This window comes from Heterodontus francisci, chromosome 12 (assembly GCF_036365525.1).
Source record: "Heterodontus francisci isolate sHetFra1 chromosome 12, sHetFra1.hap1, whole genome shotgun sequence".
NCBI classification, from domain to species: Eukaryota; Metazoa; Chordata; class Chondrichthyes; order Heterodontiformes; family Heterodontidae; genus Heterodontus; species Heterodontus francisci.
The window spans coordinates 21070487-21096452 of NC_090382.1; the positions used below are offsets into that span (position 1 = coordinate 21070487).

General features: G+C 44.8%; 1 protein-coding gene across 1 annotated transcript in view; it reads right to left on the bottom strand.

Annotated features, from left to right (window-relative positions):
* Positions 1-25966, bottom strand: part of LOC137375553 (serine/threonine-protein kinase 32A-like) — a 344635-nt gene that overhangs the window by 26966 nt on the left and 291703 nt on the right. The window contains exon 11 of the mRNA XM_068042898.1: positions 791-855. Coding sequence (XP_067898999.1) covers positions 791-855 — 65 coding nt within the window. The remainder of the gene's footprint in view (positions 1-790; positions 856-25966) is intronic.

Consider the following 25966-nt stretch of genomic DNA (forward strand, 5'->3'; position numbering starts at 1 on the left):
GAGAGGGAGTTCCATGATTTTGACCCATTGGCAATGAAGAAATGGCGATATATTTCCATGGTGTGTGATTTGGAGGAGAACATGCAGGTGGTGGTGTTCCCATGCGCCTTGTCATTCTAGGCAGTAGAAGCTGCGGGTTTGGGAGGTGCAGAATACCCAGTCTCTGACCTGCTCCTGTGGCTGATCTGGGTATGTTTCTGGATAATGGTGATCCACGGGGATAAATAAAGAAGAATGAATAGTGGCGTTGATTGGAGATAAAGAACTGTAGTTACGTTTTTGCATAGTTTAGCTAAATATTTTTGGGGGTTCCAGCATCCCAGCCCACCCTTAAAAGGTAACCCGTCACTCACTATGATTTGACATTTGCCTTTATCTGTCCTATCGACTGTAAAATGTTAGATGTTTCCTTTCTGCGAGAAGCCAGAATCAACATTGATGATGAAGTTGGAGGGTAAACACTCTCCACAGAAGAACCAGTGAGGATCACACACCAATACAAGGACGAAGGGTCTACTTCTGTACTGAAATTTCAATGGTAAGGAAGTGAGAAGCTTAAAAACTGAGACTCAGAATCCAATGTTGGTCAGGGAACAGTGTCAATGAATTTATGTAATATAGTAAAAAAACTGCAATCCAGTCCCATCAAAAAAAATGGAAGTCAGGTCACATGACAAGACCAAATTGTGTTAAGACTTATTTTTAAGGGACTGAAAATCTCACAATGTAGATTTGTATATCATATTATATGGCTGTACTATATAGAAAATTGACGGAACTGCTTACTTACTTCTCTCTGTTAAAAACAATAAATTCCTTCTGGACTGTGTCTAGATGTTGCTGAAGGTATCCATTCTTCAGACATTTAACCAGTTGATGATGCAAGAGGCATTGAAAATAAAGAAAAACATTGTAAGCAATTATACACCATAATTTTTCTCTCTCAATATTAAACACCACGAGCAAAACCAGCTTCTATTAAAGCACATAGCTGGTAAACAGAGTGTAACGTGCAGCCCCTGACTGTTAACTGCTAACGCAGCCTCCAAGTTGCATTCCAAGTGAGCTGTCATCTGATTGTCCAGAACCCTATGTATTCTGAGATGAATTTCGTAAAAAGTTTTCCTCAAGCAATTTTCTGAGTCAAATGAGTAAACCTTTCTTGCCCTGTTCTCCCCGAGCCAGCCATTTTATTTTTGAACCTTTCATCTCACGTGGTATGTGACTCTGCAACCTCCTCCAGTCTTAAAGCCCTCTGAGAACTCTGTTCCGCTAGTTCTAGCCTCTGGTGCATCCCTCACTTCCTTTGCCCCACAATTGGCAGCCATGCCATCAGCTGCCTTTGCACTAAGTTCTGGAATTCCCTGCCTAAACCTCTCCAGCTCTCTACCTCTCTCTCCTCCTTCAAGATGTTCTTTCAAAGCTACCTTCTTTGGCCACACTTTTGATCACCTGTCCTAATGTCTCCTTCTTTGCCTTCTTTTGTCTGGTTACACACATGTGAAGTGCTTTGGGACATTTTACTATGTTAAAGTGCGATATAAATGCAACTTGTTGCAGATTCGTTCAATATTACTGAGATGTTAGCAGTACTGAGAAAATATGCTAAAATATCTAAATGACACTGTTCTCATCTTCTTCCCATTTTTTCTAACCTATACTTTGTTTAATTATTTACTTATTTTCTCTCTGCCTCCCCAGCTGGACTGCTCATTTTCAGAATTGGAGTCATGTCACTTATAATCCGCTTTCAATTGATTGAAAGTCTACCATTCAGCAAACCAGGAGATGGATCAGTAAAGTCTGAAATGATTGCATTGTCAGAGCAACAGCTCAAACCTATATGTTTCTTTGAGCCAAATGGGCTGACTCCAGGAAATGAAAAGCACAGAACAAAATAAGTAAGGGCTGTACAGATTGGGGAGGTGGATCACCAAAATAAATGATCTCAGTAGTGGTGCTGGGGTGGGCAAGGGCATTAAGATGCACAGTCAATACTCAGCAAGTTAATAGGTCTGTATTAAAAGTCTGAAGGTAACTTTAATCCTGAATGGACTGGGTTTACACAGTATACTGTATTACAGAGTTTCCTCTGAAGGGTGCTGCCATGTAGATGATCAATTTCTGTCAGAGTGGGCGGCATATAGTGACACCACAAGTTCCAACCAGATTGGATAATTCCCCTGTCAATCATACCTGGAGTAAGTAACTGGGATTGATCTTACACACATAATTTGTATTATGTAACTATCCTCCGCGCACTCTATTTTGCAACAAAATTATTGTGCTCTACTCAGGACACTTTGTTTACTATAGTTTGGCTATGACATTCATAAATTAAATCCCGTTCCACTTGCTGAGACCGTGGTGTCACTATTTACTCTATAAAATATATTGCCTAAATCCCCAAAGACACATTGTACAGCGAGCTCGCCACTGGTATCAGACCCACCGGCCGTCCATGTCTCCGTTATAAAGACGTCTGCAAACGCGACATGAAATCGTGTGACATTGATCACAAGTCGTGGGAGTCAGTTGCCAGCATTCGCCAGAGCTGGCGGGCAGCCATAAAGACAGGGCTAAATTGTGGCGAGTCGAAGAGACTTAGTAGTTGGCAGGAAAAAAGACAGAGGCGCAAGGGGAGAGCCAACTGTGCAACAGCCCCAACAAACAAATTTCTCTGCAGCACCTGTGGAAGAGCCTGTCACTCCAGAATTGGCCTTTATAGCCACTCCAGGCGCTGCTTCACAAACCACTGACCACCTCCAGGCGCGTATCCATTGTCTCTCGAGATAAGGAGGCCCAAAAGAAAGAATATTGCCTAAATAAAAGTAAATGCATGGAACAGAGTTCACTTTTTTGAAGGAATAAATATTTTGAGTTGTGTGATTTCGCAAATCCACATGAAATTCCTTTGCCCGCTATTTTTGTGGTGCCATTAAGCAGTTTCCATAAAGGTTAATGCTTCTGTTAAAATGACAGAGATTTTCATAACAAGGCATCAATACACCTTTTACTAACACCGCATAGCGCAATTTCAACTTGTGAATATTCATCATTTGCTGCAATTCTTGAAAATAGATGCCCCTTTTTGATAGACATACAAAAATGAACATTTCAGAATTCACTTCAATCCACTCTGCCTTTTAACAGCCGGTTGACAAGATCAGATAAGGAGTCACTTTGTCGAATTCATTACAGATATCACAATATAACACAATTGCACTTCACAGGAACGGTTACCTTGTCAGAACAAAAAGCCTGTCACTCAATGCATTCACCAGTAACCTGATGGATTTGTGAGGTGCTACGTCATTAGATATGAAGAATATTAAGATATCAGATGATTACATGTTACTTAAATCACATCATTTTAATTCATTCTCATTACATCTCATTGACCTTATGGTTTAAAACTGTTACTGTTATCAACAAAGACCACTGCAAAGAATTCACAGAAAATTCCTTTCTCTGTTACGCTAATGAAGCTGTTAATTAAGTCAATTCATAGAGTTTTACAGCACAGAAACAGGCCATTCAGCCCAATAGGTCTATGCTTCAAACAAGCCTCCTCCTACCTTACATCACCTCAACTTATCAACAAACCCTTCTATTCCTTTCTATCTCAGGGACTTTTCCAGCTTCCCCTTTAACGCATCTATGCTACTTGCCTCAGCTACTCTTATGGTAGTGTGTTCTACATTCTAACCTCCCTCAGCTGGGTAAAGACGTTTCTCCTAAATTCTCTATTGGATTTATTAGTGACTGTCTTATAATTTTGTCTCTTAGTTTTGGGACTCCCCCACAAGTGGAAAATCGGGTGCATTTTACAGCCCGCCTGACGTCAGGGGTCGTAGCGGGGGGAGCAGGAAAATGCCTCCGACAGAGGCCCGCCACAGGCCTCCACACTGGGAAGGCCGGCCCAATATTGCCAGCAGTGGTGAGGCTGCATGGCGGCACCCCCCAGCTTGGCGACAGGGGTCAAATTTACATATTTAACCAACAAATTAATTACCTGCTCGCCTCTGCCTTCCATCCCGCTCCAATATTGGTGCCAATAGCCGGCATTCCTGCGCCTTTGGATACCTGTCTGGGAATCCGAGGCAGGACACTGGTAGGGAGAGGGGAGCAGGTAAATTTTTCAGTGCGGGCTGGGGGAGCAGCATCAAAGTGATTTGATTGGTATAGGGGATGGTGGGGAAGGGGTAAAGGTTAAAGTTTGTCAACTTTTGGGGGGGGGGGGGGAAGGTCAGGTGCACGAGGTAAGTGGTTTGTGGGGGGGGGGGGAGAGGGCAAGGGATTAAAGGGATTAAGGGTTGTTGGGGCGGGGGGGTTGGGAAAGAGGCTAGATCAATTAAATTAATTTTTAAAAACCCATTTCCCTTTAAAGCTTTAATTGTAACGATCGCGCTCGAAGCCCTTTAAAAATGGCGTCAGAGCCTGTGCAAAGGTTGCTGATGCCATTGCTGGGGATGGACTGCCCACCCCTTCCATGTCATCAGGGTGGGCAGTCCACCCCTGCCATTTAAATGAGCCACTGCGCTGAATATCGCAGCGCCTTGGTGGCGTGCTGTCCGCGCAGGTGGACCGCCATTTTTGAGGGCGGCAAGCTTATACAATCTAGCCCATCTTCTCTACATTTACTCTATTGAATGCTTTTATAATTTTAAAGACCTCTATCAGGTCATCTTCTACTCTTCCCTTTTCTAAAGAAAAGAGTCCCAGCCTATTTAGGAACAGATGAACATAGGGAATAGGAGCAGGAGTAGGCCATTCAGCCCCTCTTGCCTGCTCCACCATTCAACTAGATCATGGCTGATCTTCTACCTCAATGCCATTTTCTCGCATTATCCCCATATTCCTTGATAACATTAATATCTCGAAATCTATTGATCTCGGTCTTGAATATACCCAATTACTGAGCCTCCACAGCCCTCTGGGGTAGAGAATTCTAAAGATTTACCACCCTCTGAGTGCGGAAATTCCTCCTCATCTCAGTCCTAAATGGCTTAACTCTTATTCTGAGACTGTGTCCCCTGGTTCTAGACTCCCCAACCATGGGGAAACATCCTTCCTGCATCCGCCTTATCAAGCCATGTAAGAATTTTGTATGCTTCAATGAGATCACCTCTCATTCTTTGAAATTCCAGAGAATGCAAGCACAGATTTTATGAGGACACAGACAGACTAATGAAATGGACAGACACATAGTAAATGAAATTTAATACAGAGAAGTGTGAAGTAATGTATTTTGGAAGGAAAAATGGTGAGAGGAAATATGAACTAAATGGTACAATTTTAAACAGAATGCAGTTATAGAGCAAGGTGGGGATTCACATACACAAATCTTTGAAGGTGACAGGACAAGTTGACAAAGCTGTTAAATAACAATACTAGATCCTCTTTATAAATAGAGGCATAGAGTGGAAAAGTAAGGAAGTTATGCTAAATCTTTATAAATCACTGGTTAGTCCTCAGCTAAGTACTGAGCTGAGTCTGGGCACCAAACTTTAAAATGGACATCAAGGCCTTAGAGAGGGCACAGAGGAGATTTACACGAATGGCACCAGGGATAAGGGACTTCAGTTATGTGGAGAAACTAGAGAAGCTGGGAATGTTCTTCTTCGAGAAGGTTAAGGGGAGATTGAATGGAGTTGGTCAAAATTATGAAGGTTTTGATAGAGTAGATAGGGAGAAATCGTTTTCCACTGGCAGGAGGGTCGGTAACTAGAAGACACAGATTTAAAATAAATGTTAAAAAACACAGCGGGGAGATGAGACTTTTTTTTACACAACAAATTGTTATGATCTGGAATGCACTGCCTGAAAGGGTGGTGGAAGCAGATTCAACAGGAACTTTCAGAAGGGAATTAGATAAATACTTGAAAATGAGAAATTTACATGGGGAAAGAGCTGGAGAGTGAGACTAATTGGATGCCTCCTTCAAAGAGCTAGCATAGGCATGATAGGCCAAATGGTCTCCCTTGGTGCTGTATGATTCTATGACAAATGCACTCTTAAACTATTTACAGGTTAGTATTTCTTCGCTATTTGTTGCCTTCTCTACACTTGGATCTTTAATAATCAGTTCAATTTATTAAAATGTAAAATGTATTATTTTCATGTGTAACACATAAGGGTCTGGGAATGAATCCTTTAAATTAATTTTATGCTCATGCTAAGTAATTAAATGTATTCTTCTACAGTTGTATTTTTTCATTAAATATTACTAGACCTCCTGTGGCATAGCTCATAGTGAGTCAGCGGGTACACTGTTTTCTAACTATATAGGTGCCATCAAAAAAGCAAAACAAGACTCAGCTCAGTACTTAGCTCCTTTTATGACCACAGTATGCTCCAAAGTACTTTTACAACCAATGAAATACCTCTGAAGTGCAGTCACTGTTGTACTATGGGAAAGCGTGGCAACCAATCTGCACACAGCAAAATCAACCCACTGGCAATGTGTAATGACCAGATACTCTGTTTTACTGATATTGGTTGGGGAATAAATACTGACCAGGATCCCGGGTCTTCTTTGAATGGTGCCATGGAACCTTTTCCATCCACCTGAGAGAGCAAATGGATCATATCTTAATGTCTCATCTAAAAGACAGCACCTCTGACAATGCCACAATCTCTCAGACTGCATTGGAGTGTCATCTTAGATTATGTGCTCAAGTCTCTGGAGTGGCGCTTGAACCCACAACTTACTGACTCAGAGGCAACATGCTCCTTGGATCTTGGAATACAGAGTAGAATCTCAAAATTTGTTGATGACACCAAACTTGGAGGTGTGACAAACAGTAAAAATGATATGAGCTGCCTACAACCAGACATAGGCTAGCAGAATGGGCAGAGAGGTGGCAGATGGAATTTAATACTGACAAGTGTGAGGTGATGCATTTTGGCAGAAGGAATAGGGTGAGGCAATATATACTTAATGGCACAGTTCTAAAGAGTGTGCAGAAATAGAGGGATCTGGGGGTGCATGAGCATCGATCTTTGAAGGTAGCAGGACATATTGAGAGAGTGGTTAGTAAAGTGTTACGACCAGGTGAGGAAGGGGTCTCAGGCTTCCCATTTTGCCTCTTCTCTGGTTTGATCGCAAAAGAGTTTATCCTTTTTACACAGTGATTGAACTTACCACCTCAGTGAGCGTTTGCTCATGTTCCTCTAATATAATTATAAATGAACCAGACAGGTTTTCTTGAGTTTAAACAAGAAAGCGGTAAGTTTATTATCCTTAAAACTCTAAACCTGTTGATATTACTAAAATACGCTATGCATCAATGCCCACATTCACACGGGAGACACACACACAAATAGATTACAGAGGGAAAACAAAGTTGGGTGGTTGGAGTAGAGTCTGAAATAAATGGAATTTAAATACTGAATCTCAATCCCAAATTCCTTAGTTGAAATTGTAGTCCTGAAGCCCTCATTGGGCCACATGCACGGTTGTAGGTTTCCTTCTTAGTCTCTGGAAGGCAGAAGAGGAGGTTTTGACCCTTAAATCCTAGTTGTTAGTTGTGCTGGTGTGTAGACTTGGCTTTACCAGCTGACAATGAGGCTTCTCTAGATCTTTACTGGAGAGAGAGTGAGACAGAGAGAGAGCTGTTCCCTTGATGGCTTTCAGTTACTGTTTGCTGTCTGACTGAGAAAGCTTAGTGTCTCCAAAGCTGCACAGTAGTCAAATGATATTCCCAAACCTCTTTGTTGGATTAGTGAGGCCCTTCTGGAAAATTCTTTGAGATTCAAGATACCAGACCTTAAGCTGTTCAGTCACACTTGGAGGGGGTTGGCTCTTTCAAAGTCAATGGGTGTTGATGGCTCTTGACGACTATATTGACAAAGCCATTTTAGGTAATTTAATCAGAAAGCACCCCATTGTTCTGGCTTGGTTGAATCAGTCATGTTATCTCCCGTCTAATCCTTTGGTGTTTCAAATGCAAATTTTCGTGGCCATCTTGGCTGCCAGGTTACTCTTTTTAAAAGAAGTTATTTGTAAGAATTTCCAGAAAAAGTCAGGCAACGTTCCAATCGATGAAATTAATATTTTCCATTTGGCATGTGGGTTTTCATAACAAAATCATATGGGATCTTGGGCTTCAGAAATAGAGGCATTAAGAACAAAAGCAGGGATGTTATACTGAACCTTTATAAAGTTCTGGTTAAGCCCCAATGGGAGTATCGTGTCCAGTTCTGGTCACCACACTTCAGGAAGGATGTGAGGGTCCTTCAGAGGATGCAGAGGAGATTTACCAGAATGGTTCCAGGGATAGGGGATTTTAGTTACAAGATTATGTTGAAAAAGCTAGGTTAGTTCTCCTTAGAACAAAAGAGATTGAGGGAGATTTAATAGAAGTGTACAAGATTGTGACAGGCTTAGATAAGTTAGACAAAGAAAAACTGTTCCCATTAACAAATAGTACTAGGACTAGGGGACACAGATTGACAGTTTTGGGCAAAAGATGCAGGGGGAAGATGAGGAAGCACATTTTTATGCAGCAGGTGGTAATGACCTGGAATCCGCTGCCCAGAATGGTGGTGAAAGTGGAGACGATCAATGGCTTCAAGAGGAAGTTGGATGGTCACCTGAGAGAAACAGACTTGCAGGGTGACGGAGATCAAGTTGGGGAGTGGGACTGACTGCATAGCTCCGTGGAGAGCCAGCATGGACTCAATGGGCCGAATGACCTCCTTCTGTGCCGTAAATGACTCTATTGCTCTAACTGATCTATGACTGACATCTAAATCATCAGCAAGAAAAGTGTGACAGGAAATAAGGATGACACTTGCAGGAAGTGCATGAAAAGTATTTAATCTATTCAGATAGATTGTGTATAAAACTGTTCTACGAATTGTATTTTCACATGACTTTACGCATTCTGTTTTTGAAATAGCTATTCCCTTTCAAATCACAGTGAATACTTTGTTTAGTCACAGCACTATATATAAGGTTGTAGATAATTAGGTGGTAAAATATGTATTTTCAACATGAATGCAGTGCAGTATGTTTTAAAGCCCATAGTGCAGGACACTAACAAAGTTGAAAAGAGTAATTAATTGAAATTGGCAATGACAGCAATTTAATCCTACTGAAACTCTATAATGGCACCACTAAAGGCTCACCGTTCCAATATAAAGTCTACCCATTACATAATTCTCATTTATATAGTTAAATTGATGATGTATGAGAATGAGAGATATATTGCTATGATACAAGAACATTCCATAACACCCATAACAATCAGCAAAGCACCAATATCTTAGGCAGCAAGCTGGCCTAAAACTGAAGAGTGATGAGCAACTTTGATGGTCAGCTTTGCCACGTTGATAAGTTTCATTGATTAATGTTTGCAATTTTCTCTCCTCATCTCCTGAAGCTGCTGACTCTTAGCTAGTTAGAGTTCTGCTGGCACCAACAACCCTCTGGCAGCTTAACTTGGAGCCCATCCTTCATGTGTGAACGTAGTCTATTAACTGTGGGGTTCAACATAACCCTATCATGCTCTCTACCTGGATGCCCATACTTGTAAGGTTATCTGCTGGACAGTAATCAAGGCTGTGGGTAGGATATTGGATTTTGCATCAAGACCCTGATGTCAAGGTCAAACGTGGATCATAACCCCAAACTGTGTGGGAAACAGTCACCTGAGACTGATTTTCCCCAAATTGGCCAATTAGTGGCTGGCGCGTGGGCTCGCCATCCAATTAAGGACCAATAGAAGGCCCTCCAGTTTGATGGAAGCAACAGTCTGCGGTTCAGCTAAGGGAGAAAGAGGGATCTTCCATCTTGAGGCGTCCTCTCTCCAACTTTCGAAACTTTTAAATTAAAAAATGGCCTTAGCAGCCGGGCCACCACTCCACAAGGTGGCCTTCAGCAGCAGAAGTAACCAGGCAGGTGAGGAGGACCTCAAAGCTTGCCTGGAATGCTGGTCCCCAGGTCAGGAAGGTGCCTCCAGGCAGCTGGCCTAGTTCCTAAGGCGACAGGCAGCCCATCGGCTGACTGGAAAATTTCAGTCGGCCTCTGATAATTTGCCTTTAAGTCCCATTAATTGGCTACCTGCAAGTGGCAGGCAGCCATTCTGCCGCTAATCCCGCCTCTGGGAAAATGGCTCCAGGACAGGATGGTGCTGGGAAACTGGCACGCCGGCCAGCGGTGCAGATTTTCACGCCTGCCTGCCTCTACACTCGCCCCCCATGTGCAGGCAAAAATCCTGCCCTGAACTCCCTACCTCCTTCAGGAATTCCTAGGTCACTACAGTCAATTCAAACATGTCAAACACCTCTCTCAGCTCTGTGCCAACATTAAAATTGAACCAAAATTAAAACTGAACCAACATTTAGCTTCACAGAATTCATCTATATGGCTTGGGTCTGATGGCTCCGGGATGCTCTTACCAAATGCTGAACTATAAAAATCCCCTAAGCAGTAAATGTGCCTTAGTTCAGCGAGTTCTGAATCACACAGCTATCAGAAATCACGAAAATCCTTGGGCCTACTCCCTCTTCAAAGGAGATTAGGCAGTTAGGATTTAACAGGAAAATGAGAAAAACAACAAATAAAGAAATTGCTAAATTGTATAGTATTCTCCTGTCACCATTTGAGGTTTAACAGCCACCAATGACAGGTTGTTCTGTTGCTGCCCTGAGACCTCATCATAAATATGTTGTCGTATTCTAAATTTAGTAAGATGGTCTCCCCAGATGATGCCATCACTGGAACAAGCCTTTGGCAATTTGAAGGCACCTTTGTGCCAACAATGTTACAAATTAATTTCCAATGTAGTTAAATAGGAAACAGAAGTGTTGCTATGCCTCATTGGAAACAACAACCGATTTATTCCACAATCCTTCTGGACTCAGTGTAATTCTTTGCCCGTCCAATTTTAAAGCTACTTTGATTCTCGGTTTTGGGACATTTTGTGATAGGTGTATAGACAACTTTTCAGATACCTATCAGTCTCAGTTTTGAACCAAAATAAAAGCAAAATACTGCGGATGCTGGAACTCCGAAGAAGGGTCACTGACCCGAAACGTTAACTCTGCTTCTCTTTCCACAGATGCTGCCAGACCTGCTGAGTGATTCCAGCATTTCTTGTTTTTATTTCAGTTTTGAACCAGCCTGTCAAACAGCTCCTTTAGACTCTGGTACTAAATTACCCTCTAATTATTCACCTCTTCTTCAAGAGAAATGTCTCCCTTTTGTTTATTCAGCAAATAAAGCGCAGCTTATACAGTTAATATTTTTATTTTTTGACTGAATTGATTATGGCCTTTACGGAACATCTTCATCTCCATTCAACTGGTTTCAATCAGACAGCTAACATTCCAGATTCAAATGAAGTCTGTGCCCCAATTGCCATAATACAATAACGCCCATAACAATCAGCAAAGCACCAATATCTTAGGTAGCAAGCTGGCCTAAAACTCTGAAGAGTGATGAGTGCCTTTGCTAGTCAGCTTTGTCACGTTAATAAGTTTTATTGATTAATGTTTGCAATTTTCTCTCCTCATCTTCTGAAGCTGCTAAATCTTAGCTGGGTTAGAGTTCAGCAGGCACCAACAACCCTCCAGCAGCTTACCTCAGAGCCCATCCTTCACGTGTGAAGCTAGTCTATTAACTGTGGGGTTCAACATAACCCTATCCTGCTCTCGAAGAACTGAAGGGTGAGTTAGTCCCAGAGGCTGAGAGAGATGTTTGACTGGCTAGTTCAAAACAGGTATCTGAAAGGTTGTCTACACACTCATTGGCAGGAGATGCGAATGTTTCAAAGTGTCCCAAAGTAGGGAATCAAAGTAGCTTTAAAATTGGACAAAGAATTACAGCTCAGCAGCTAATTTGTTAAGTCCACCATAGCACACCCACACTAACAGCAAGAAGGGCTGGGCTGGACTAGATGGATTTCAGGAGTCCAGCTCCACGTAATACCCCAAACCTTCATTTTAAATTATTTCCTGCACATGGAAAATGGGCATAGGGTGCCTGACTAAGAATGCAACTTTTGGGTATTGGGAAATCTGGTCGGAGGCAGCTCTTAAAGGCTGCTGCTGACCCTTAAGATAGAGGGTATTTTCCTTTTTGTCACAAAATCACTTTGGTTGCAAGTAGAGATCATAGAAACAATAATAAATGTGGGCAAAACATTTTCCCAGGACATCTTAAAGGCTCTGGGGCAGGAGGCCCAGCAAGGGATGGTGGCCCTCATGGAGCCAATGTGGGCCCTTTCCTAAAAGAAGAAAAATTGTGAGCCGCTTGGCTGGCACGGTCCACAGAAAGGAGGCAATTGGAACCACACAAAGGTAGTGGAAATTTGCAACTCTCACCCCAAAATGGTTGTGGATGCTGGGTGGGTTGGAGCTTTTGAGACGAGGGGTAGATTTTTGTTGGATGATGGTATCGAGGGATATGGAGTAAAGGCAGGCCAATGGAGTTGATGGGCATGATCACCCATGATCTAATTGAATAGTGGAGCAGGGTCGTGGGGCTCAATGACCAAATGCTGTTTCTAATGTTCCTGTTATCAGGAGTGCCAAAGTGAATGTGCCTATCTTGGCACACATTGCTAATACTGGGTATAGCATGCATACATGAAATTGTAAGTTGTGGTATCTTGTAAAAGAACAGCCTTTCCCCATTCCCACGTGCCCTTATATCGCAGAATAGCTGTAGGGCTCACATCTTGGGAGAGACACGCACACAAATAGCTTACACCAAGACCAGAAAGATTGTAAAACAACTCAGCCACAAGAAACAACATGCCGGTGCATTGGGATGCAGTGGCACAAGGACAGATAGGCACTGTGCACAGTGCTGGCTGGCTGGATGCTTTGTCAGTTTCCAACATCTTGTGTGCACGTCTAGTAAAAGGCTCCTCATGATCATCAAAGCGCACCAGCAGCGGACCAGCTAAAATGAGGAAGATATTTTGGTCTGGAGACTGTGCTAGAAGTGGATGAGAGAGAAATCAGAGGTGCACTTCCCCCTGTCTTACAGATGTGAGCCTTCGAGCAATGTGGGCCCTGCTGGCTGGCCCATATCAAAGAATTGTGGTTGCTTTCTGGATAATGTGCATTTCTGTACATAATTAAAGAAAGAACTTGCATTTATATAGCGCCTTTTTGAGCTCAGTATGTCCCAAAGTGCTTTACAGTCAATGAAATAATTTTTTGAGGCGTAGTTACTGCTGTAATGTAGGAAACTGCTGTAATGTAGGTGGGGTCTGTATAAGATGGACGGGTTGCACCTGAACCGAACCGGAATGGGACCAGCATCCTTGCTGGGAGGTTTGCTAGTGCTGTTGGGGGCGGGGGTTTAAACTAATTTGGCAGGGGGATGGGATACAGAATGGAAGCACAGTCGGGGGTGATGTACAATCAAATATAAATGAGAAGCGAAGTCAGTCTGGAGGGCAGAATAAATGTAGACCTGTTACGGCTCAAGCAAATAATACAAGGCTGGATTGTATCTATTTTAATGCAAGGAGTCTTACTAGTAAGGCAGATGAATTGAGGGTGTTGATTAACACATGGGAATATGATAATATTGCTATCACTGAGACATGGTTGAGGGAAGGGCAGGATTGGCAGCTCAATATCCCTGGGTATAGAATCTTCAGATGTGATAGGGGAAGGGGTAAAAGAGGAGGTGGCTTTGCACTGTTGGTTAAAGAGTCAATTACTGCAGTAAGGAGGGATGATATCTTAGAAGGGTCCTCTAATGAGGCCATATAGGTAGAACTTAGAAACAAAAAGGGGGCTGTCACTTGGCTGGGAGTGTACGACAGGCCTCCAAACAGTTAGGCAGTGATAGAGGAGCAGATATGTAGGCAAATCTCAGAGAGGTGCAATAATAATAGGGTAATAACTTCCCCTCTATTAGAAGGGATAGTATTAATGCAAAAAGCTTAAAGGGGGCGGAATTCTGCAAATGCATTCAGGAGAGCTTTTTGAGCCAGTACGTAGAGAGTCCTACAAGAGGAGGAGTGGTACTGGTCTTAATCCGAGGGAATGAAGCCGGACAAGTGGTAGACGTGGCAGTGGGGGAGCATTTTGGGGATAGTGACATAACTCTGTCAGGTTTAAGGTTGTTATGGAAAAGGACATAGAGGGACCGGAAATAAGAGTACTGAATTGGGGGAAGGCAGATTTCAATATGATAAAACAGGATCTGGCCAAAGTGAACTGGGAACAGCTTCTTATAGGAAAGTCTGCATCAGACCAGTGGGAGTCATTTAGAAAGGAAATTGTGAGGGTTCAGGTCCAGTAAAGGTGAACAGCAGGACTAGTAAGTCCAGGGAACCCTGGATGTCAAGGATATAGAGGATTGGATATGGAAAAAAAAGGAGGCGTATAGCAGATTCAGAGTGCTGAAAACACCGAGAAGGGTATAGACAGTGTAGGGGAGTACTTAAAAAAGTAATTAGGAGAGTGAAGAGGGGGCATGAAAAATTACTGGCAGACAAGATAAAGGAAAATCCCAAGGCATTTTCCAAGTATGTTAGGGGCATGAGGATAACCAAGGAAAAAGTGGGGCCCATTAGGGATTGAAGAGGCAATCTGTGTGTGGAGCCGGAGGACATAGGTGAGGTTTTGAACGATTACTTTTCATCTGTGTTCACTATGGAGAGGGACGATGTAGGTGTAGTGATCAGGGAGGGGGATTGTGATATACTTGATCAAATTAGCATTGAAAAGGAGGAAGCATTAGCTGTATTAGCAGGCTTAAAAGGTGGATAAATCCCTAGGCCCAGATGAGATGTATCCCAGGCTGCTGTGTGAGGCAAGGGAGGAGATTGCAGGGGCGCTAACAAAATTTTCAGATCCTCTCTGTCCACAGGAGGGGTGCCAGATGACTGGAGGACAGCGAATGTGGTACCATTATTTAAGAAGAGTACAGGGATAAACCAGGTAATTACAGGACTGTGAGTCTAACATCAGTGGTCGGGAAACTATTGGAAAAAATTCTGAGGGACAGGATTAATGTCCACTTGGAGTGGCAGGGATTAATCAGGGATAGTCAGCATGGCTTTGTCAGGGGGAGATTGTGTCTAACAAATTTGATTTAAATTTTCGAGGAGATGATTAGAGGTGTAGATGAGGGTAAAGCAGTTGATGTAGTCTACATGGACTTCAGTAAGGATTTCGATAAGGTTCCGCATGGGAGATTGGTTAAGAAAGTAAGAGCCCATGGGGTCCAGGGTAATTTGGCAAATTGCATTCAAAATTGGCTTAGTGGCAGGAGGCAGAGGGCGATGGTAGAGGGTTGTTTTTTGCAAATAGAGGCCTGTGACCAGTGGGGTACTGTTTGTAGTTTACATTAATGATTTAGACGTGAATATAGGAGGTTTTTTTTTAAGAGATACAGCACTGAAACAGGCCCTTCGGCCCACCGAGTCTGTGCTGACCATCAACCGCCCATCCATACTAATCCTACACTAATTCCATATTCCTACCACATCCCCACCTGTCCCTATATTTCCCTACCACCTACCTATACCAGGGGCAATTTTATAATGGCCAATTAACCTATCAACCAGCAAGTCTTTGGCATGTGGGAGGAAACCGGAGCACCCGGAGGAAACCCACGCAGACACAGGGAGAACTTGCAAACTCCACACAGGCAGTACATAGAATTGAACCTGGGTCACTGGAGCTGTGAGGCTGCGATGCTAACCACTGTGCCACTGTATGATCAGTAAGTTCGCAGATGACATGAAAATTGGTGGCGGTGTAGTGAGGAGGAAAGCCTTAGATTACAGGACGATATAGATGGGTTGGTAAGATGGGCGGAGCAGTGGCAAATGGAATTTAATCCTGAGAAGTGTGAGGTGATGCACTTTGGGAGGACTAACAAGGCAAGAGAATATACAATGGATGGTAGGACCCTAGGAAGCACAAAGGGTCAGAGGGACCTTGGTGTACTTGTCCATTGATCACTGAAGGTAGCAGCACAGGTAGATAAGGTGGTTAGGAAGGCATAAGGGATACTTGCCTTTATTAGCCGAGGCATGGAATATAAGAGCAGGGAGGTTATGATGGAGCTGTATAAAACACTAGTTAGGCCACAGCTGGAGTACTATGTACAGTTCTGGGCACCACACTATAGGAAGGATGTGATTGCACTGGAGAGGGTGCAGAGAAGATTCACCAGGATGTTGCCTCGGCTGGAGCATTTCAGCTATGAAGAGAGACTGGATAGGCTGAGGTTGTTTTCCTTGGAGCAGAGAAAGCTGAGGGGGGACCTGATTGAGGTATACAAAATTATGAGGGGCATAGATAGGATAGATAGGAAGAAACTTTTTCCCTTAGCGGAGATGTCAATAACTAGGGTGCATAGATTTAAGGTAAGGGGCAGGAGGTTTAGAGGGGATTTGAGGAAAAATGTTTTCACCCAGAGGGTGGTTGGAATCTGGAACACACTGCCTGAAGGGGTGGTAGAGGCAGGAACACTCACGACATTTAAGAAGTATTTAGATGAGCACTCGAAACACCATAGCATACAAGACTACGGGCCAAGTGCGGGGAAGTGGGATTAGTTTTGGATGGGTACTTGATGGTCGGCACAGGTGCATTGGGCCGAAGGGCCTGTTTCTGTGCTGTAAAACTCTATGACTCTATGAAATGTGGGAGCCAATTTATGCACAGCAAGCTCCCACAAAAAGCAATCTGATAATGACCAGATCATTTGCTTTTTGGTAATAAAAGCAAAATACTGAGGATGCTGGAAATCTGAAATAAAAACAAGAAATGCTGGAAATACTCAGCAGGTCTGGCAGCATCTGTGGAGAGAGAAGCAGAGTTAACATTTTGGGTCAGTGACCCTTCCAGTTGAAGGGTCACTGACCCGAAACGTTAACTCTGCTTCTCTCTCCACAGATGCTGCCAGACCTGCTGAGTATTTCCAGCATTTCTTGTTTTTATTTGCTTTTAGGTGTTGGTTATGGGCTAAAGATTGGTCGGGATACCTGGGAGAACTCGCCTGCTCCTCTTCTGAATTATGCTATGCAAGTTTTACATCCACCGAGAACGCAGGTGGGGCCTCGGTTTAACGTCTTATCTGAAAGATATTTTTTGATGTTTTTGTGGTGAGATACTGCCTCATCATTGATAGATTGGAAGTCTTTTTGGGTCAAATTATTGGATTGATATGAAGAGCTCCAATGGCTGCTTTGGTGCTATTGTCAATGCCTTGGACCCAAGGGGGACCTCTGTGTGGGGAAGTTAGGAGAAAAGTCTTTGCACTTAAGTGGTTCAATTGGCTACATTGCTGAGATGCCTGTCACTGGCAATATGCCTCGGCGGCGGGAAGCCATTGGGCTCCCATCCCGACACCTTCCCCTGCCATATTGCCAGCCGTCCCAACAACTAGCCTGTCTCCAACAGCCACCTTCTCTGCTGCAAATGCCTATAGTTTGTTACTTTGTGCTGGAGAAAAAGGTGAAGATTTTGTCCTTTGCAAAGATTGTGCTGGTCACATGCTTGAGACAGGCTCAAAGCTCTCTGTCCATGATCCAGGCTCACAGATTTCTGAGTTCTGATGAAAGGCTATCGACCCGAAACAGTGGGATGAATTTTCCCAAATCCCATGTTTCCCTGCCGCTAACAATAGCAGGTGCCAAGCCTGCATGGCCAGGTGGCAGGACATAGGATGGGATATTCCTGATGGCGGACAACTAAGAGGCCGCTGCCGGGACTGCCCTCCAATTGAGGATGGCGGTCAGACCAATCAGAGGGCCGGCATTTGACAGCCTCAGCAGTGTCACTGACAGAGGAAGAAGAAGAGGGCACACCTTCATGTTGAGGTGCCCTCGAAGGCCAGTTAAGTATTTTTTTCACTGTGCCGGGACCAGACAGGCAGGTCCCAGGGATTGGAGGGGAGAACACAAAAGGTGGGTAGCACTCCTCCTGACACCAATAAAATGCCAGCGGGGGTGGGAAGTGGCCTTTTATTGGCCAATTAATTGGCCACTCACCTCCAGTTGGTGGGTGGCTGCACCACTGCCATTCCCATTGAGAATATCCAATGGTAGCACAAAATCATTGGGCTTCCCTCCGGACGCCTTCCACCACCTTTTTAGGAGGCTTCCTGCCTCCTAGTCCAGCTCCAGAGGGCTGGAAAATCCATTGCATTAATTCTGTTTCTCTCTCCGCAGATTCTGCCTGACCTGCTGAGTGTTCTGTTTTTAATCACAGCTCTCTCGATGAAAGTTGAATGCTCAGACTTTGAGGGTGTTTCTTAGACCCCCATTTATTAATAGAGCAAGTCGTCTTAGGAGTAAACCCTGTTGTTTTGAAAATATCCCCTGCAGAGTCCGACGTTTGCCCCGTTTAGCAGTGAAACTGGAAATTAATTTAGCTAATAATATTGAGTTCACAGACAGGGCTATAGAGTAAAGGAGGCAGCACCAGGTACTGAGACAGCACACACCCTACACCACAAGATCAGGTTCCAAGGAGGCTCCAGAAGCAAAGCATGTGTGGCTGCAAGTAAATGGGTGGCTGTGTAATCACTCCTCTGGCCATGGGTAGGCTCATTCCCTCTTCCCCTCATCCAGGCTGAAAATGTTTTCCAATGCAAAGAGAAGATGTGCAATCAGAAACTTCAAATCACAAATGCGACATTTGAGCAACTGCCCACAAATAATCTCCCAGAAAGCACAGGTGCCGCTGTTGCGGTCGGTATGCTACATCTGTCTGATACAGTGGGCTGAATTTTACCGCAGGCTTCTGGACCCTGACGTCAGGGCGAAAAGTGGGCCCAAGCCAGCATTTGCCAGCAGCAGTACAGCTCGGTGATTTTACCGCAGGCAGCCTCCTAATTGGCTGCCTGTGGCCCGTGTCCAATTAAGGATGGTGGGCAGGCCCGTGATGTTGCTGGCCCAATCAAAGGGCCAACAGCACATTCTCCCTTAAGTTCAGGAAATGCAACAGCTGCCCTTTTACCCCTTGTTTCCAGGTGAGTTGCTGGCACTTCTTTCAATATAGTATACTGCATTCACTGCTCCCAATGCGGTCTCCTCTACACTGGGGAGACCTCACCAGTATCTAGTGAGGATTTGAAGATGATCCTCAGAGCATCCGCTATTTCCTCCCTGGATTCCTTTAACAACCTGGGATACAATCCATCCGGCCCTAGTGATTTATTCACTTTCAATGATTCCAGGCCCTCCAGTACTTCCTCTCTCATTAGGCTTATTGTATCTAATATTTCACACTCCTTTTCTTTAACGACAATGTCTGCATCATCCCTCTCCTTTGTGCAGACAGAGATAATGTACTCATTAAGAACCCAGCCCACATCTTCTGCATCCACGCATAAGTTACCTTGTACATATCTGATAGGCCCTACTCTTTCCTTAATTGACCTCCTGCTCTTAATGTACTGATAAAACATCTTTGGGTTTCCCTTGATTGTAAATTGGGTGACTGCTTTGCAGAACACCTCTGTTCAGTCTGCAAGCATGGCCTGAGCTTCTAGTTGTCTGTCATTTTAATTCTCTGCTCCACTCCCACTCTGACTTCTCTGTCCTTGGCCTCCTACACTGTTCCAATGAAGCTCAACATTTGGCACTTTACAGTCTTCTGGACTCAACATTGAGTTCAACAATTTCAGATCATAACCTCTGATCCTATTTTTTGTACAGCAGCTGTTGTTAATGACTCCGCTATTTCCACTTACACCTTCTCTAGACCATCTTTTGTTTCTTTACTTGTCCATCTCCTTTTGCCATGCACCATCACCCCTGTTGTCATTTAACAAAGTGAATCCTGACAACGCAGCGGCCTGCTTATGTCATCAGAGTGCGCCAAGTGCGTACATGCGCAGCGACATCTTGCCATGACTAACTGGCACATGCGTGGGATGATGTCATTGCGTACCCACGCCTAGTCCATCTTCGCGCATGCGCAATAACGTGTCATCAGGTACCCAGCCCCTCACTCGGCTGGAGGAAGCGGGTGAATGGGAGACTTGAGGCTTGAGCTCGATCCCCGTCCCTCGCTCCTGTCCCACAGGCCGTTCTCCCCCCTCGGCAACTCACTCCAGGCCTCAACTGTTCCTCCCCTCAGCTGCTCGCATCAGACCTTGCTGCTCACCCCCACTCCCTTGGCCAATAGTTCCGCGATTCGCGCCACCCTGCTCTCCAGCCGCTCACTCCCTGTCTCCCCTCCCCTGCCCACACCCCCACACCCCCAGCTGCTAGCTCTAGGCCACGCTGCTTCCCTCCTCTTGGCCATTTGCTCTTACATGGCCTGGTCACCACTTACGGCCCACCTTGCTTCTTCGAACGCCGCCTGGTGACTGATGAAACGTGGGAGCAAGTAGCGAGAGGAGGGAAGCAGAGCGGCCTAGAGCTAACGGCTGGAAGGGGGGGGTGGTGGGAGGCGAAGTGAGCAGCCGGAGAGCGGGTGGCGCAAGTGGGGAACAATTGGGCAGGGAAGTGGGGGGAGGGGGGGGCGGGTAGCAGCGAGGTCTGGAGCAAGCGACTGAGGAAGGGGAAGTGGCCAGTGGGGAAGAGGGGGAGATAGCGAGTTGCCAAGGGGGAGAGTGGCCAGTGGGGCAGCAGCTAGTAGCTGTGTTTGGGTAAAATCAGTCCTGCTCAGTCATATACAATTGGCAGCACATTTTATACTCTGCCCGATTTTCGATCGGGGTGATAATTCACTATCTTCCAATGGAAATTCAAATTTAAAATTCCTTTTGTATTTAATAGGATTACTGGAATATTAAATGGATCTGAGGATTACAGTTAGTATCCTATAACTACATAGTAGCAGATTACTGGGCTTCCATCCAACTTAATGTAAGGTTAGCTTGCTAGGACAATCCAGCCATAAGTACTTCCTGTGATAAATTGAGCAGCGCCATCTTTAATCCTGGCAGCTGCCTGAACGTCACAGACACTAACGGTTGAAAAGCCTGCATTTGTGCATGTGCAAGTACTGCGCCACCTAGTGGTTGCGTTGTCAGCAAATGCAGCCACCATTTAATCTCTTCAGTTTTCCACTTGATCACAGACCTTCTCTTTTGCTCTTTCCTGCCCTTTCATCCCTTTTCCCTGCCTCTGGACTTGCTTACCTGTTACATCTCTAACTTTACCCAGCTCTGACGAAAGGTCATCAACCTGAAATGTTGGGCTGAATTTTATGAGCCCTTTAGGGATGGGAAGGGTTGTGGGGGCCCATAAAATTGTACGGGAAGGCAGGGGGTGAAGTGCCTGTCACCTTCCCGATGCCATTCAACATAGTCCGGGGCGGGGAAGGCCAAGGATGGCCTTGCTGTCAGAGTCCAAATGAGGCTCTTAGGTGGTCAATTAATGGCCCCTTAAGGGGCTCTTCCCACCACTTCTGGCATCTTACCAGCCATGGTGAGGGGTGGGGGGGGGGGGCGCGTCTCCGCCATTCACCATGTGTGGAGGCCACCCAGTTTAACCAGGCGGCCTCCATGTGGGCAGGTTTGTGGGAGGTCCTCCACCTTGGGAAATCTGTGGCCCATGGAGAGCCCTCAGTGGCAAAGGGCACCCCTGTGCCACCATCCCCCCGCCCTCAATGACCCACCGCCCGCCCCCACCCCTCGCCGGGGCCTGCCTGATTGGCCCCAGTGAGCTCGCCCCCACTTACCTGCAGTCCGGGGCTCTATGGCTGCACCTAGTCTGGTGGACGCTGCAGTTCCAGTAGCGGCCACTAATCCTCGTGGGCCTGCTTGGACTGCTGCACTGCCGGCCCTCTGATTGGCTGGCAGTTCTCGGAGGTGGGATCCTCATCCTTAAAGGGACAGGGATCCCAGTGCCAGGCATTTAATTGCCTGTGCAGTGTGAAATGCTGCTCGGGGTCCCCCAAGCGGCCGAGCAGTTTGTCCTGCCTTTGTTCATTCTCTCAGTCATGCTGTATTCCAAGCAGAATGGCTACTAGTGCACCATGTCTGGGAGCAAACTGCTTTGTGCAGAAGCCTTAAATCAGCAAATGTCCTTCAGCACCTACCACACCACTCCCTGTCGATTTTTGCAGCTTGAAACAACTGCAGAAAGTACAAAACACTTGTCGAATAGAAGCAACAGCCAAAAGAAATCAAACAACAATTAACCCGCAAGTAGTTGATGATCCCTTTAAATGGTGTTGGTGGGAGAGGGGTCTTTCCTGCTGCTGAATGTGTGTTCAGATTGAGGGAGGATGTTAGATGGAGTATTGAGCTCAAAGATGGCACCACTGGCATCAAATCAGCATGTGACATTGTGATCTGCCTGCTCTACATACTTCCAGTGGACATTCACTGATGTGAGCTAACGTCTGCTCCAAAATGGCATCCAGCAAGATTCGCCCCAAGAGTGTGTGTCTGCACTGTGCATGCCATTTTAGAACTCAAAGGGTACATGCAGCTGGCAAAAAAAAGGTTGCTAATGAGCCCGAGGTCTTTTTAATTTGCAGTTTGCTGAAGTCAGCAAGCATTTTTTTTAACTAAGGAAACTAGAATAAATTAAAGGGACATGGCTGATGAACATTTGTTGGGTTAATATAACTCTTTAGGGAGTGAGAAGTCCCACAAAAGACATGGCCCTCTGACATCACAACAATGTCACATGCAAGTGATTTGTGGGTGCGTAATCTGTTCCAATATAAGTGACATCAATGTTACCTTTTCCCCACTTGAACACCAATGGGAAAACTGCCATTTACTCCTGTCCTGTGGAAATTAGCAGCCTTGTTGTTTGTCTTCCAAAACACAATGCAGGGAAATTAGCTGGATGAGCGCCTGAGGAACACAACGTTTATAGGAGAAAGGAAAATAACTTTTCCACAACAAGCTCTCCTGATGGAAACCTTTACTAGGGATAGAGCATGGTACTATGGCTCTCAGGTGTTGAGATTTGAGTTCCTGATCTTTGCCCTTTCTATGTAGGGATGGGGGGGGTAAAAAGGAGGGTCACAAGTGCAGTCAACCTGTGCAGAGCTCAGGTTAAGATGGTCAACCTGCCACCAGGCTGTTTAACTGGTGAAGCAGATTACCCGCACGCGGTCTTCATTTCTTTAAAATTAACAGATTGGAAAGATAGTGAGGTTTCTATAACAGGCAGCCAAACCGCAACACTAGTTGTACAGGTAGATGGAGAATTGATAATCTACTGCCAGTAAGAGCAGGATTCAATGTAAAGTTGTTAAGTATGTGAAAGGTCAGCATGAACTTGGACACAATAGAAGATTTTACAGTCCGCTCAACTAACAGCCATTTCTTATTACATTTCGACTGTAACTTTATTTTAAATGAATACTATTTGGATGACAATGGTTGTTAATTGAGTCCTTTCGCCCTCAGCCCCACAGTCTGGCACTGAGCCAAATAGACCAGAAAGGTCCAGGTTCGAGTGCTGCCCTCAGCTGAGGAGCCGATTGGTTTTTAAAACTAGAGCTCGGCCTTTCAGGGCGATGTCAGAAAGCACTTCTTCACACAAAGAGTAGTGGAAATCTAGAACTCTCTCCCCATTAAAGCTGTTGAGGCTAGGGGTCAATTATAAATTTCAAAACGGAGATTGATAGATTTTTGTTAGGTAAGGGTATTAAGGAACCAGGGTGGGTAGATGTAGTTAAGTATATTATGTGGTACCTTATGCTAACTTGTATGGAACCTTGGTTCGACCACATTTGGGAGTATTGAGTACAGTTCTGGTCATCATATTATAAAAAGGAAACAGAGGCACTGGAGAGGGTGAAAAAAAGATTTACAAGGATGATACCAGAAATGCAATGTTATACCCATCAGTAATGAATTAACAGATGGGTCTTTTTTCTTTTGAATAGACAAGGCTGAGCAGCAACCTAATAGATGTCTTTAAAATTATGTGAAGTTTTGATAAAGTGGGCACAGAGTGAATATTTCCACTTGTGGGGAGGAGGAAAACTAGAGGCCATCAATAAAAGATATTCACCAAAATACCTAATAGGGAATTCAGAAGAATCTTCTTTACCCAGAGATTGGTGAGAATGTAGAACTCGCTACCATATGGAGTAGTTGAGGTGAACAGTATAGATGCATTTAAAGGGAATCTAGATTAGCATGAGGCAGAAGGGAATACAGGGTTATGATGATAGAGAGAGACGAGGACAGATGGGAGGAGGCTCGACTGCAGCATACATGCTGACACGGACCGGTTGGCCTGAATGGCCTGGATGGCCTGTTTCTGTGCTGTATATTCTATGTAATTCCATGTAAGATACAGATCAGCCATGATCTAGTTGAATGATGGAACAGGCTTGAAGGGCTGTTCCTATATTCCCAGGTTCCAAATGCCCCAGGAAGGAGTCAAAAGGACCAATCGTATGAAATCATGCTCCTGGAGGACAGTATCTAGCAGGAAATTATGGTCACACTTCCATTAAAATGAATGATTTCCCATTAGACGCCATGAGAAGGAGAACCTCTGGTGGGAAGCATGCACTCATAAAGGAGAGAAAACTGGCGACAGAGAAAAGGGAATATGCAATGACAATGAGTCATTGTCACTGCAACCCCTTTACCAACACACGGCATATACACGCTATCCTATTGTAGGTTTCAGCCCATTGGTTTTAGGGTGCACTTTTAGGGTGCATTTGGCAAGCACTCCAATGCTGCAGTTACTGTGCAAATGCAGCCTGAATCTGGAGTCACAGCCCAAGCAAAATGAGAATTCCTGAAGGGCTAGTCTCATGCTGCAGAATTTCAGTATCACTTTGGGTCTTCAGACTTGACTTAGAACATTACAGCGCAGTACAGGCCCTTCGGCCCTCGATGTTGCGCCGACCTGTGAAACCATCTGACCTACACTATTCCATTTTCATCCATATGTCTATCCAATGACCACTTAAATGCCCTTAAAGTTAAACATTTCACGTTTAGTCTCAATATAAAATGGTTTTGGTTTGACACTAAACTTGTGGTGAATGAAGGCGCCACTAATCTCAGTGATTGAGCGAGGTTGGAAAGCGTGTGGTTGAGTCAGGTCGACAAACAGATTTGGCCGTCTTAAAATTAGCGCTAGGTCGTTCAGGAGTGATATCAGGAAGCACTTTTTCACACAAAGAGTAATGGATATTTGGAGCTCTCCCCCAACAAAAAGCTCTTGAGCTTTGGGGTCAATTGAGAATGTCAAAACTGAGATTGATTGATTGATTTGAGGAACACAGGAAATAGGAGCAGGAGTAGGCTATTCGACCCCTCGAGCCTTCTCTGCCATTCAACTAGATCATGGCTGATCTTCTACCTCAATGCCTTTTTCCCCCACTTTCCCCATCCCTTGATATCTTTAATAATGAGAAGATAGTGAACAGTAAACTAGTCAATATATTGAAATAGTAACAATGACACAAATTAGGCCACCATAAGGAGCTTCTCAGTATAAAACAATAACTTCTGCACTAAGTTTTCATTAGGTAATAGCATTAGAGTTACAGAACCAAAGCGGGCAAATAGAGTTAAGATACAGAGCAGCCAGGATTTAACTGATTGATGGAACAGATTCAAGGGGCTGAATGGCATATTTCTGTTCTTATGTTTATGGGCATGACCACCCTTTAGCTCCTCGACAAAGGGGCATTCTCCAAAAACAAGCAGGCCATTTGTGGCATTGCATCTGTCCGCACCTGATGCACACACGCATATACACACACACACAGACAGGAGGAACTTTTATGGAGGCAACAGGGGTCTCAGCCACCGACTCGCGAGCTGGCGAGAGACCCACATTGCCTCCTCCTGGGAAGGCCTGCCGAATTACGAGACAATCAGGTAATTAACATGTCACCGACAGGCCTTCCCCGGGATCAGGACCCCAGGGGCAGGAAGTCACACTCGGCGAGTGCTGCTGGCTAATCAGAGGTCAGCAGCTCTTTTGATCAGCAGTGCTGCGAGGGAGGCAGTGACTGTTGCTGGAATAACATCCACCAGAGACCTCGGATCGCGGAGTAACCCAGGCCAGAGGTGAATGAT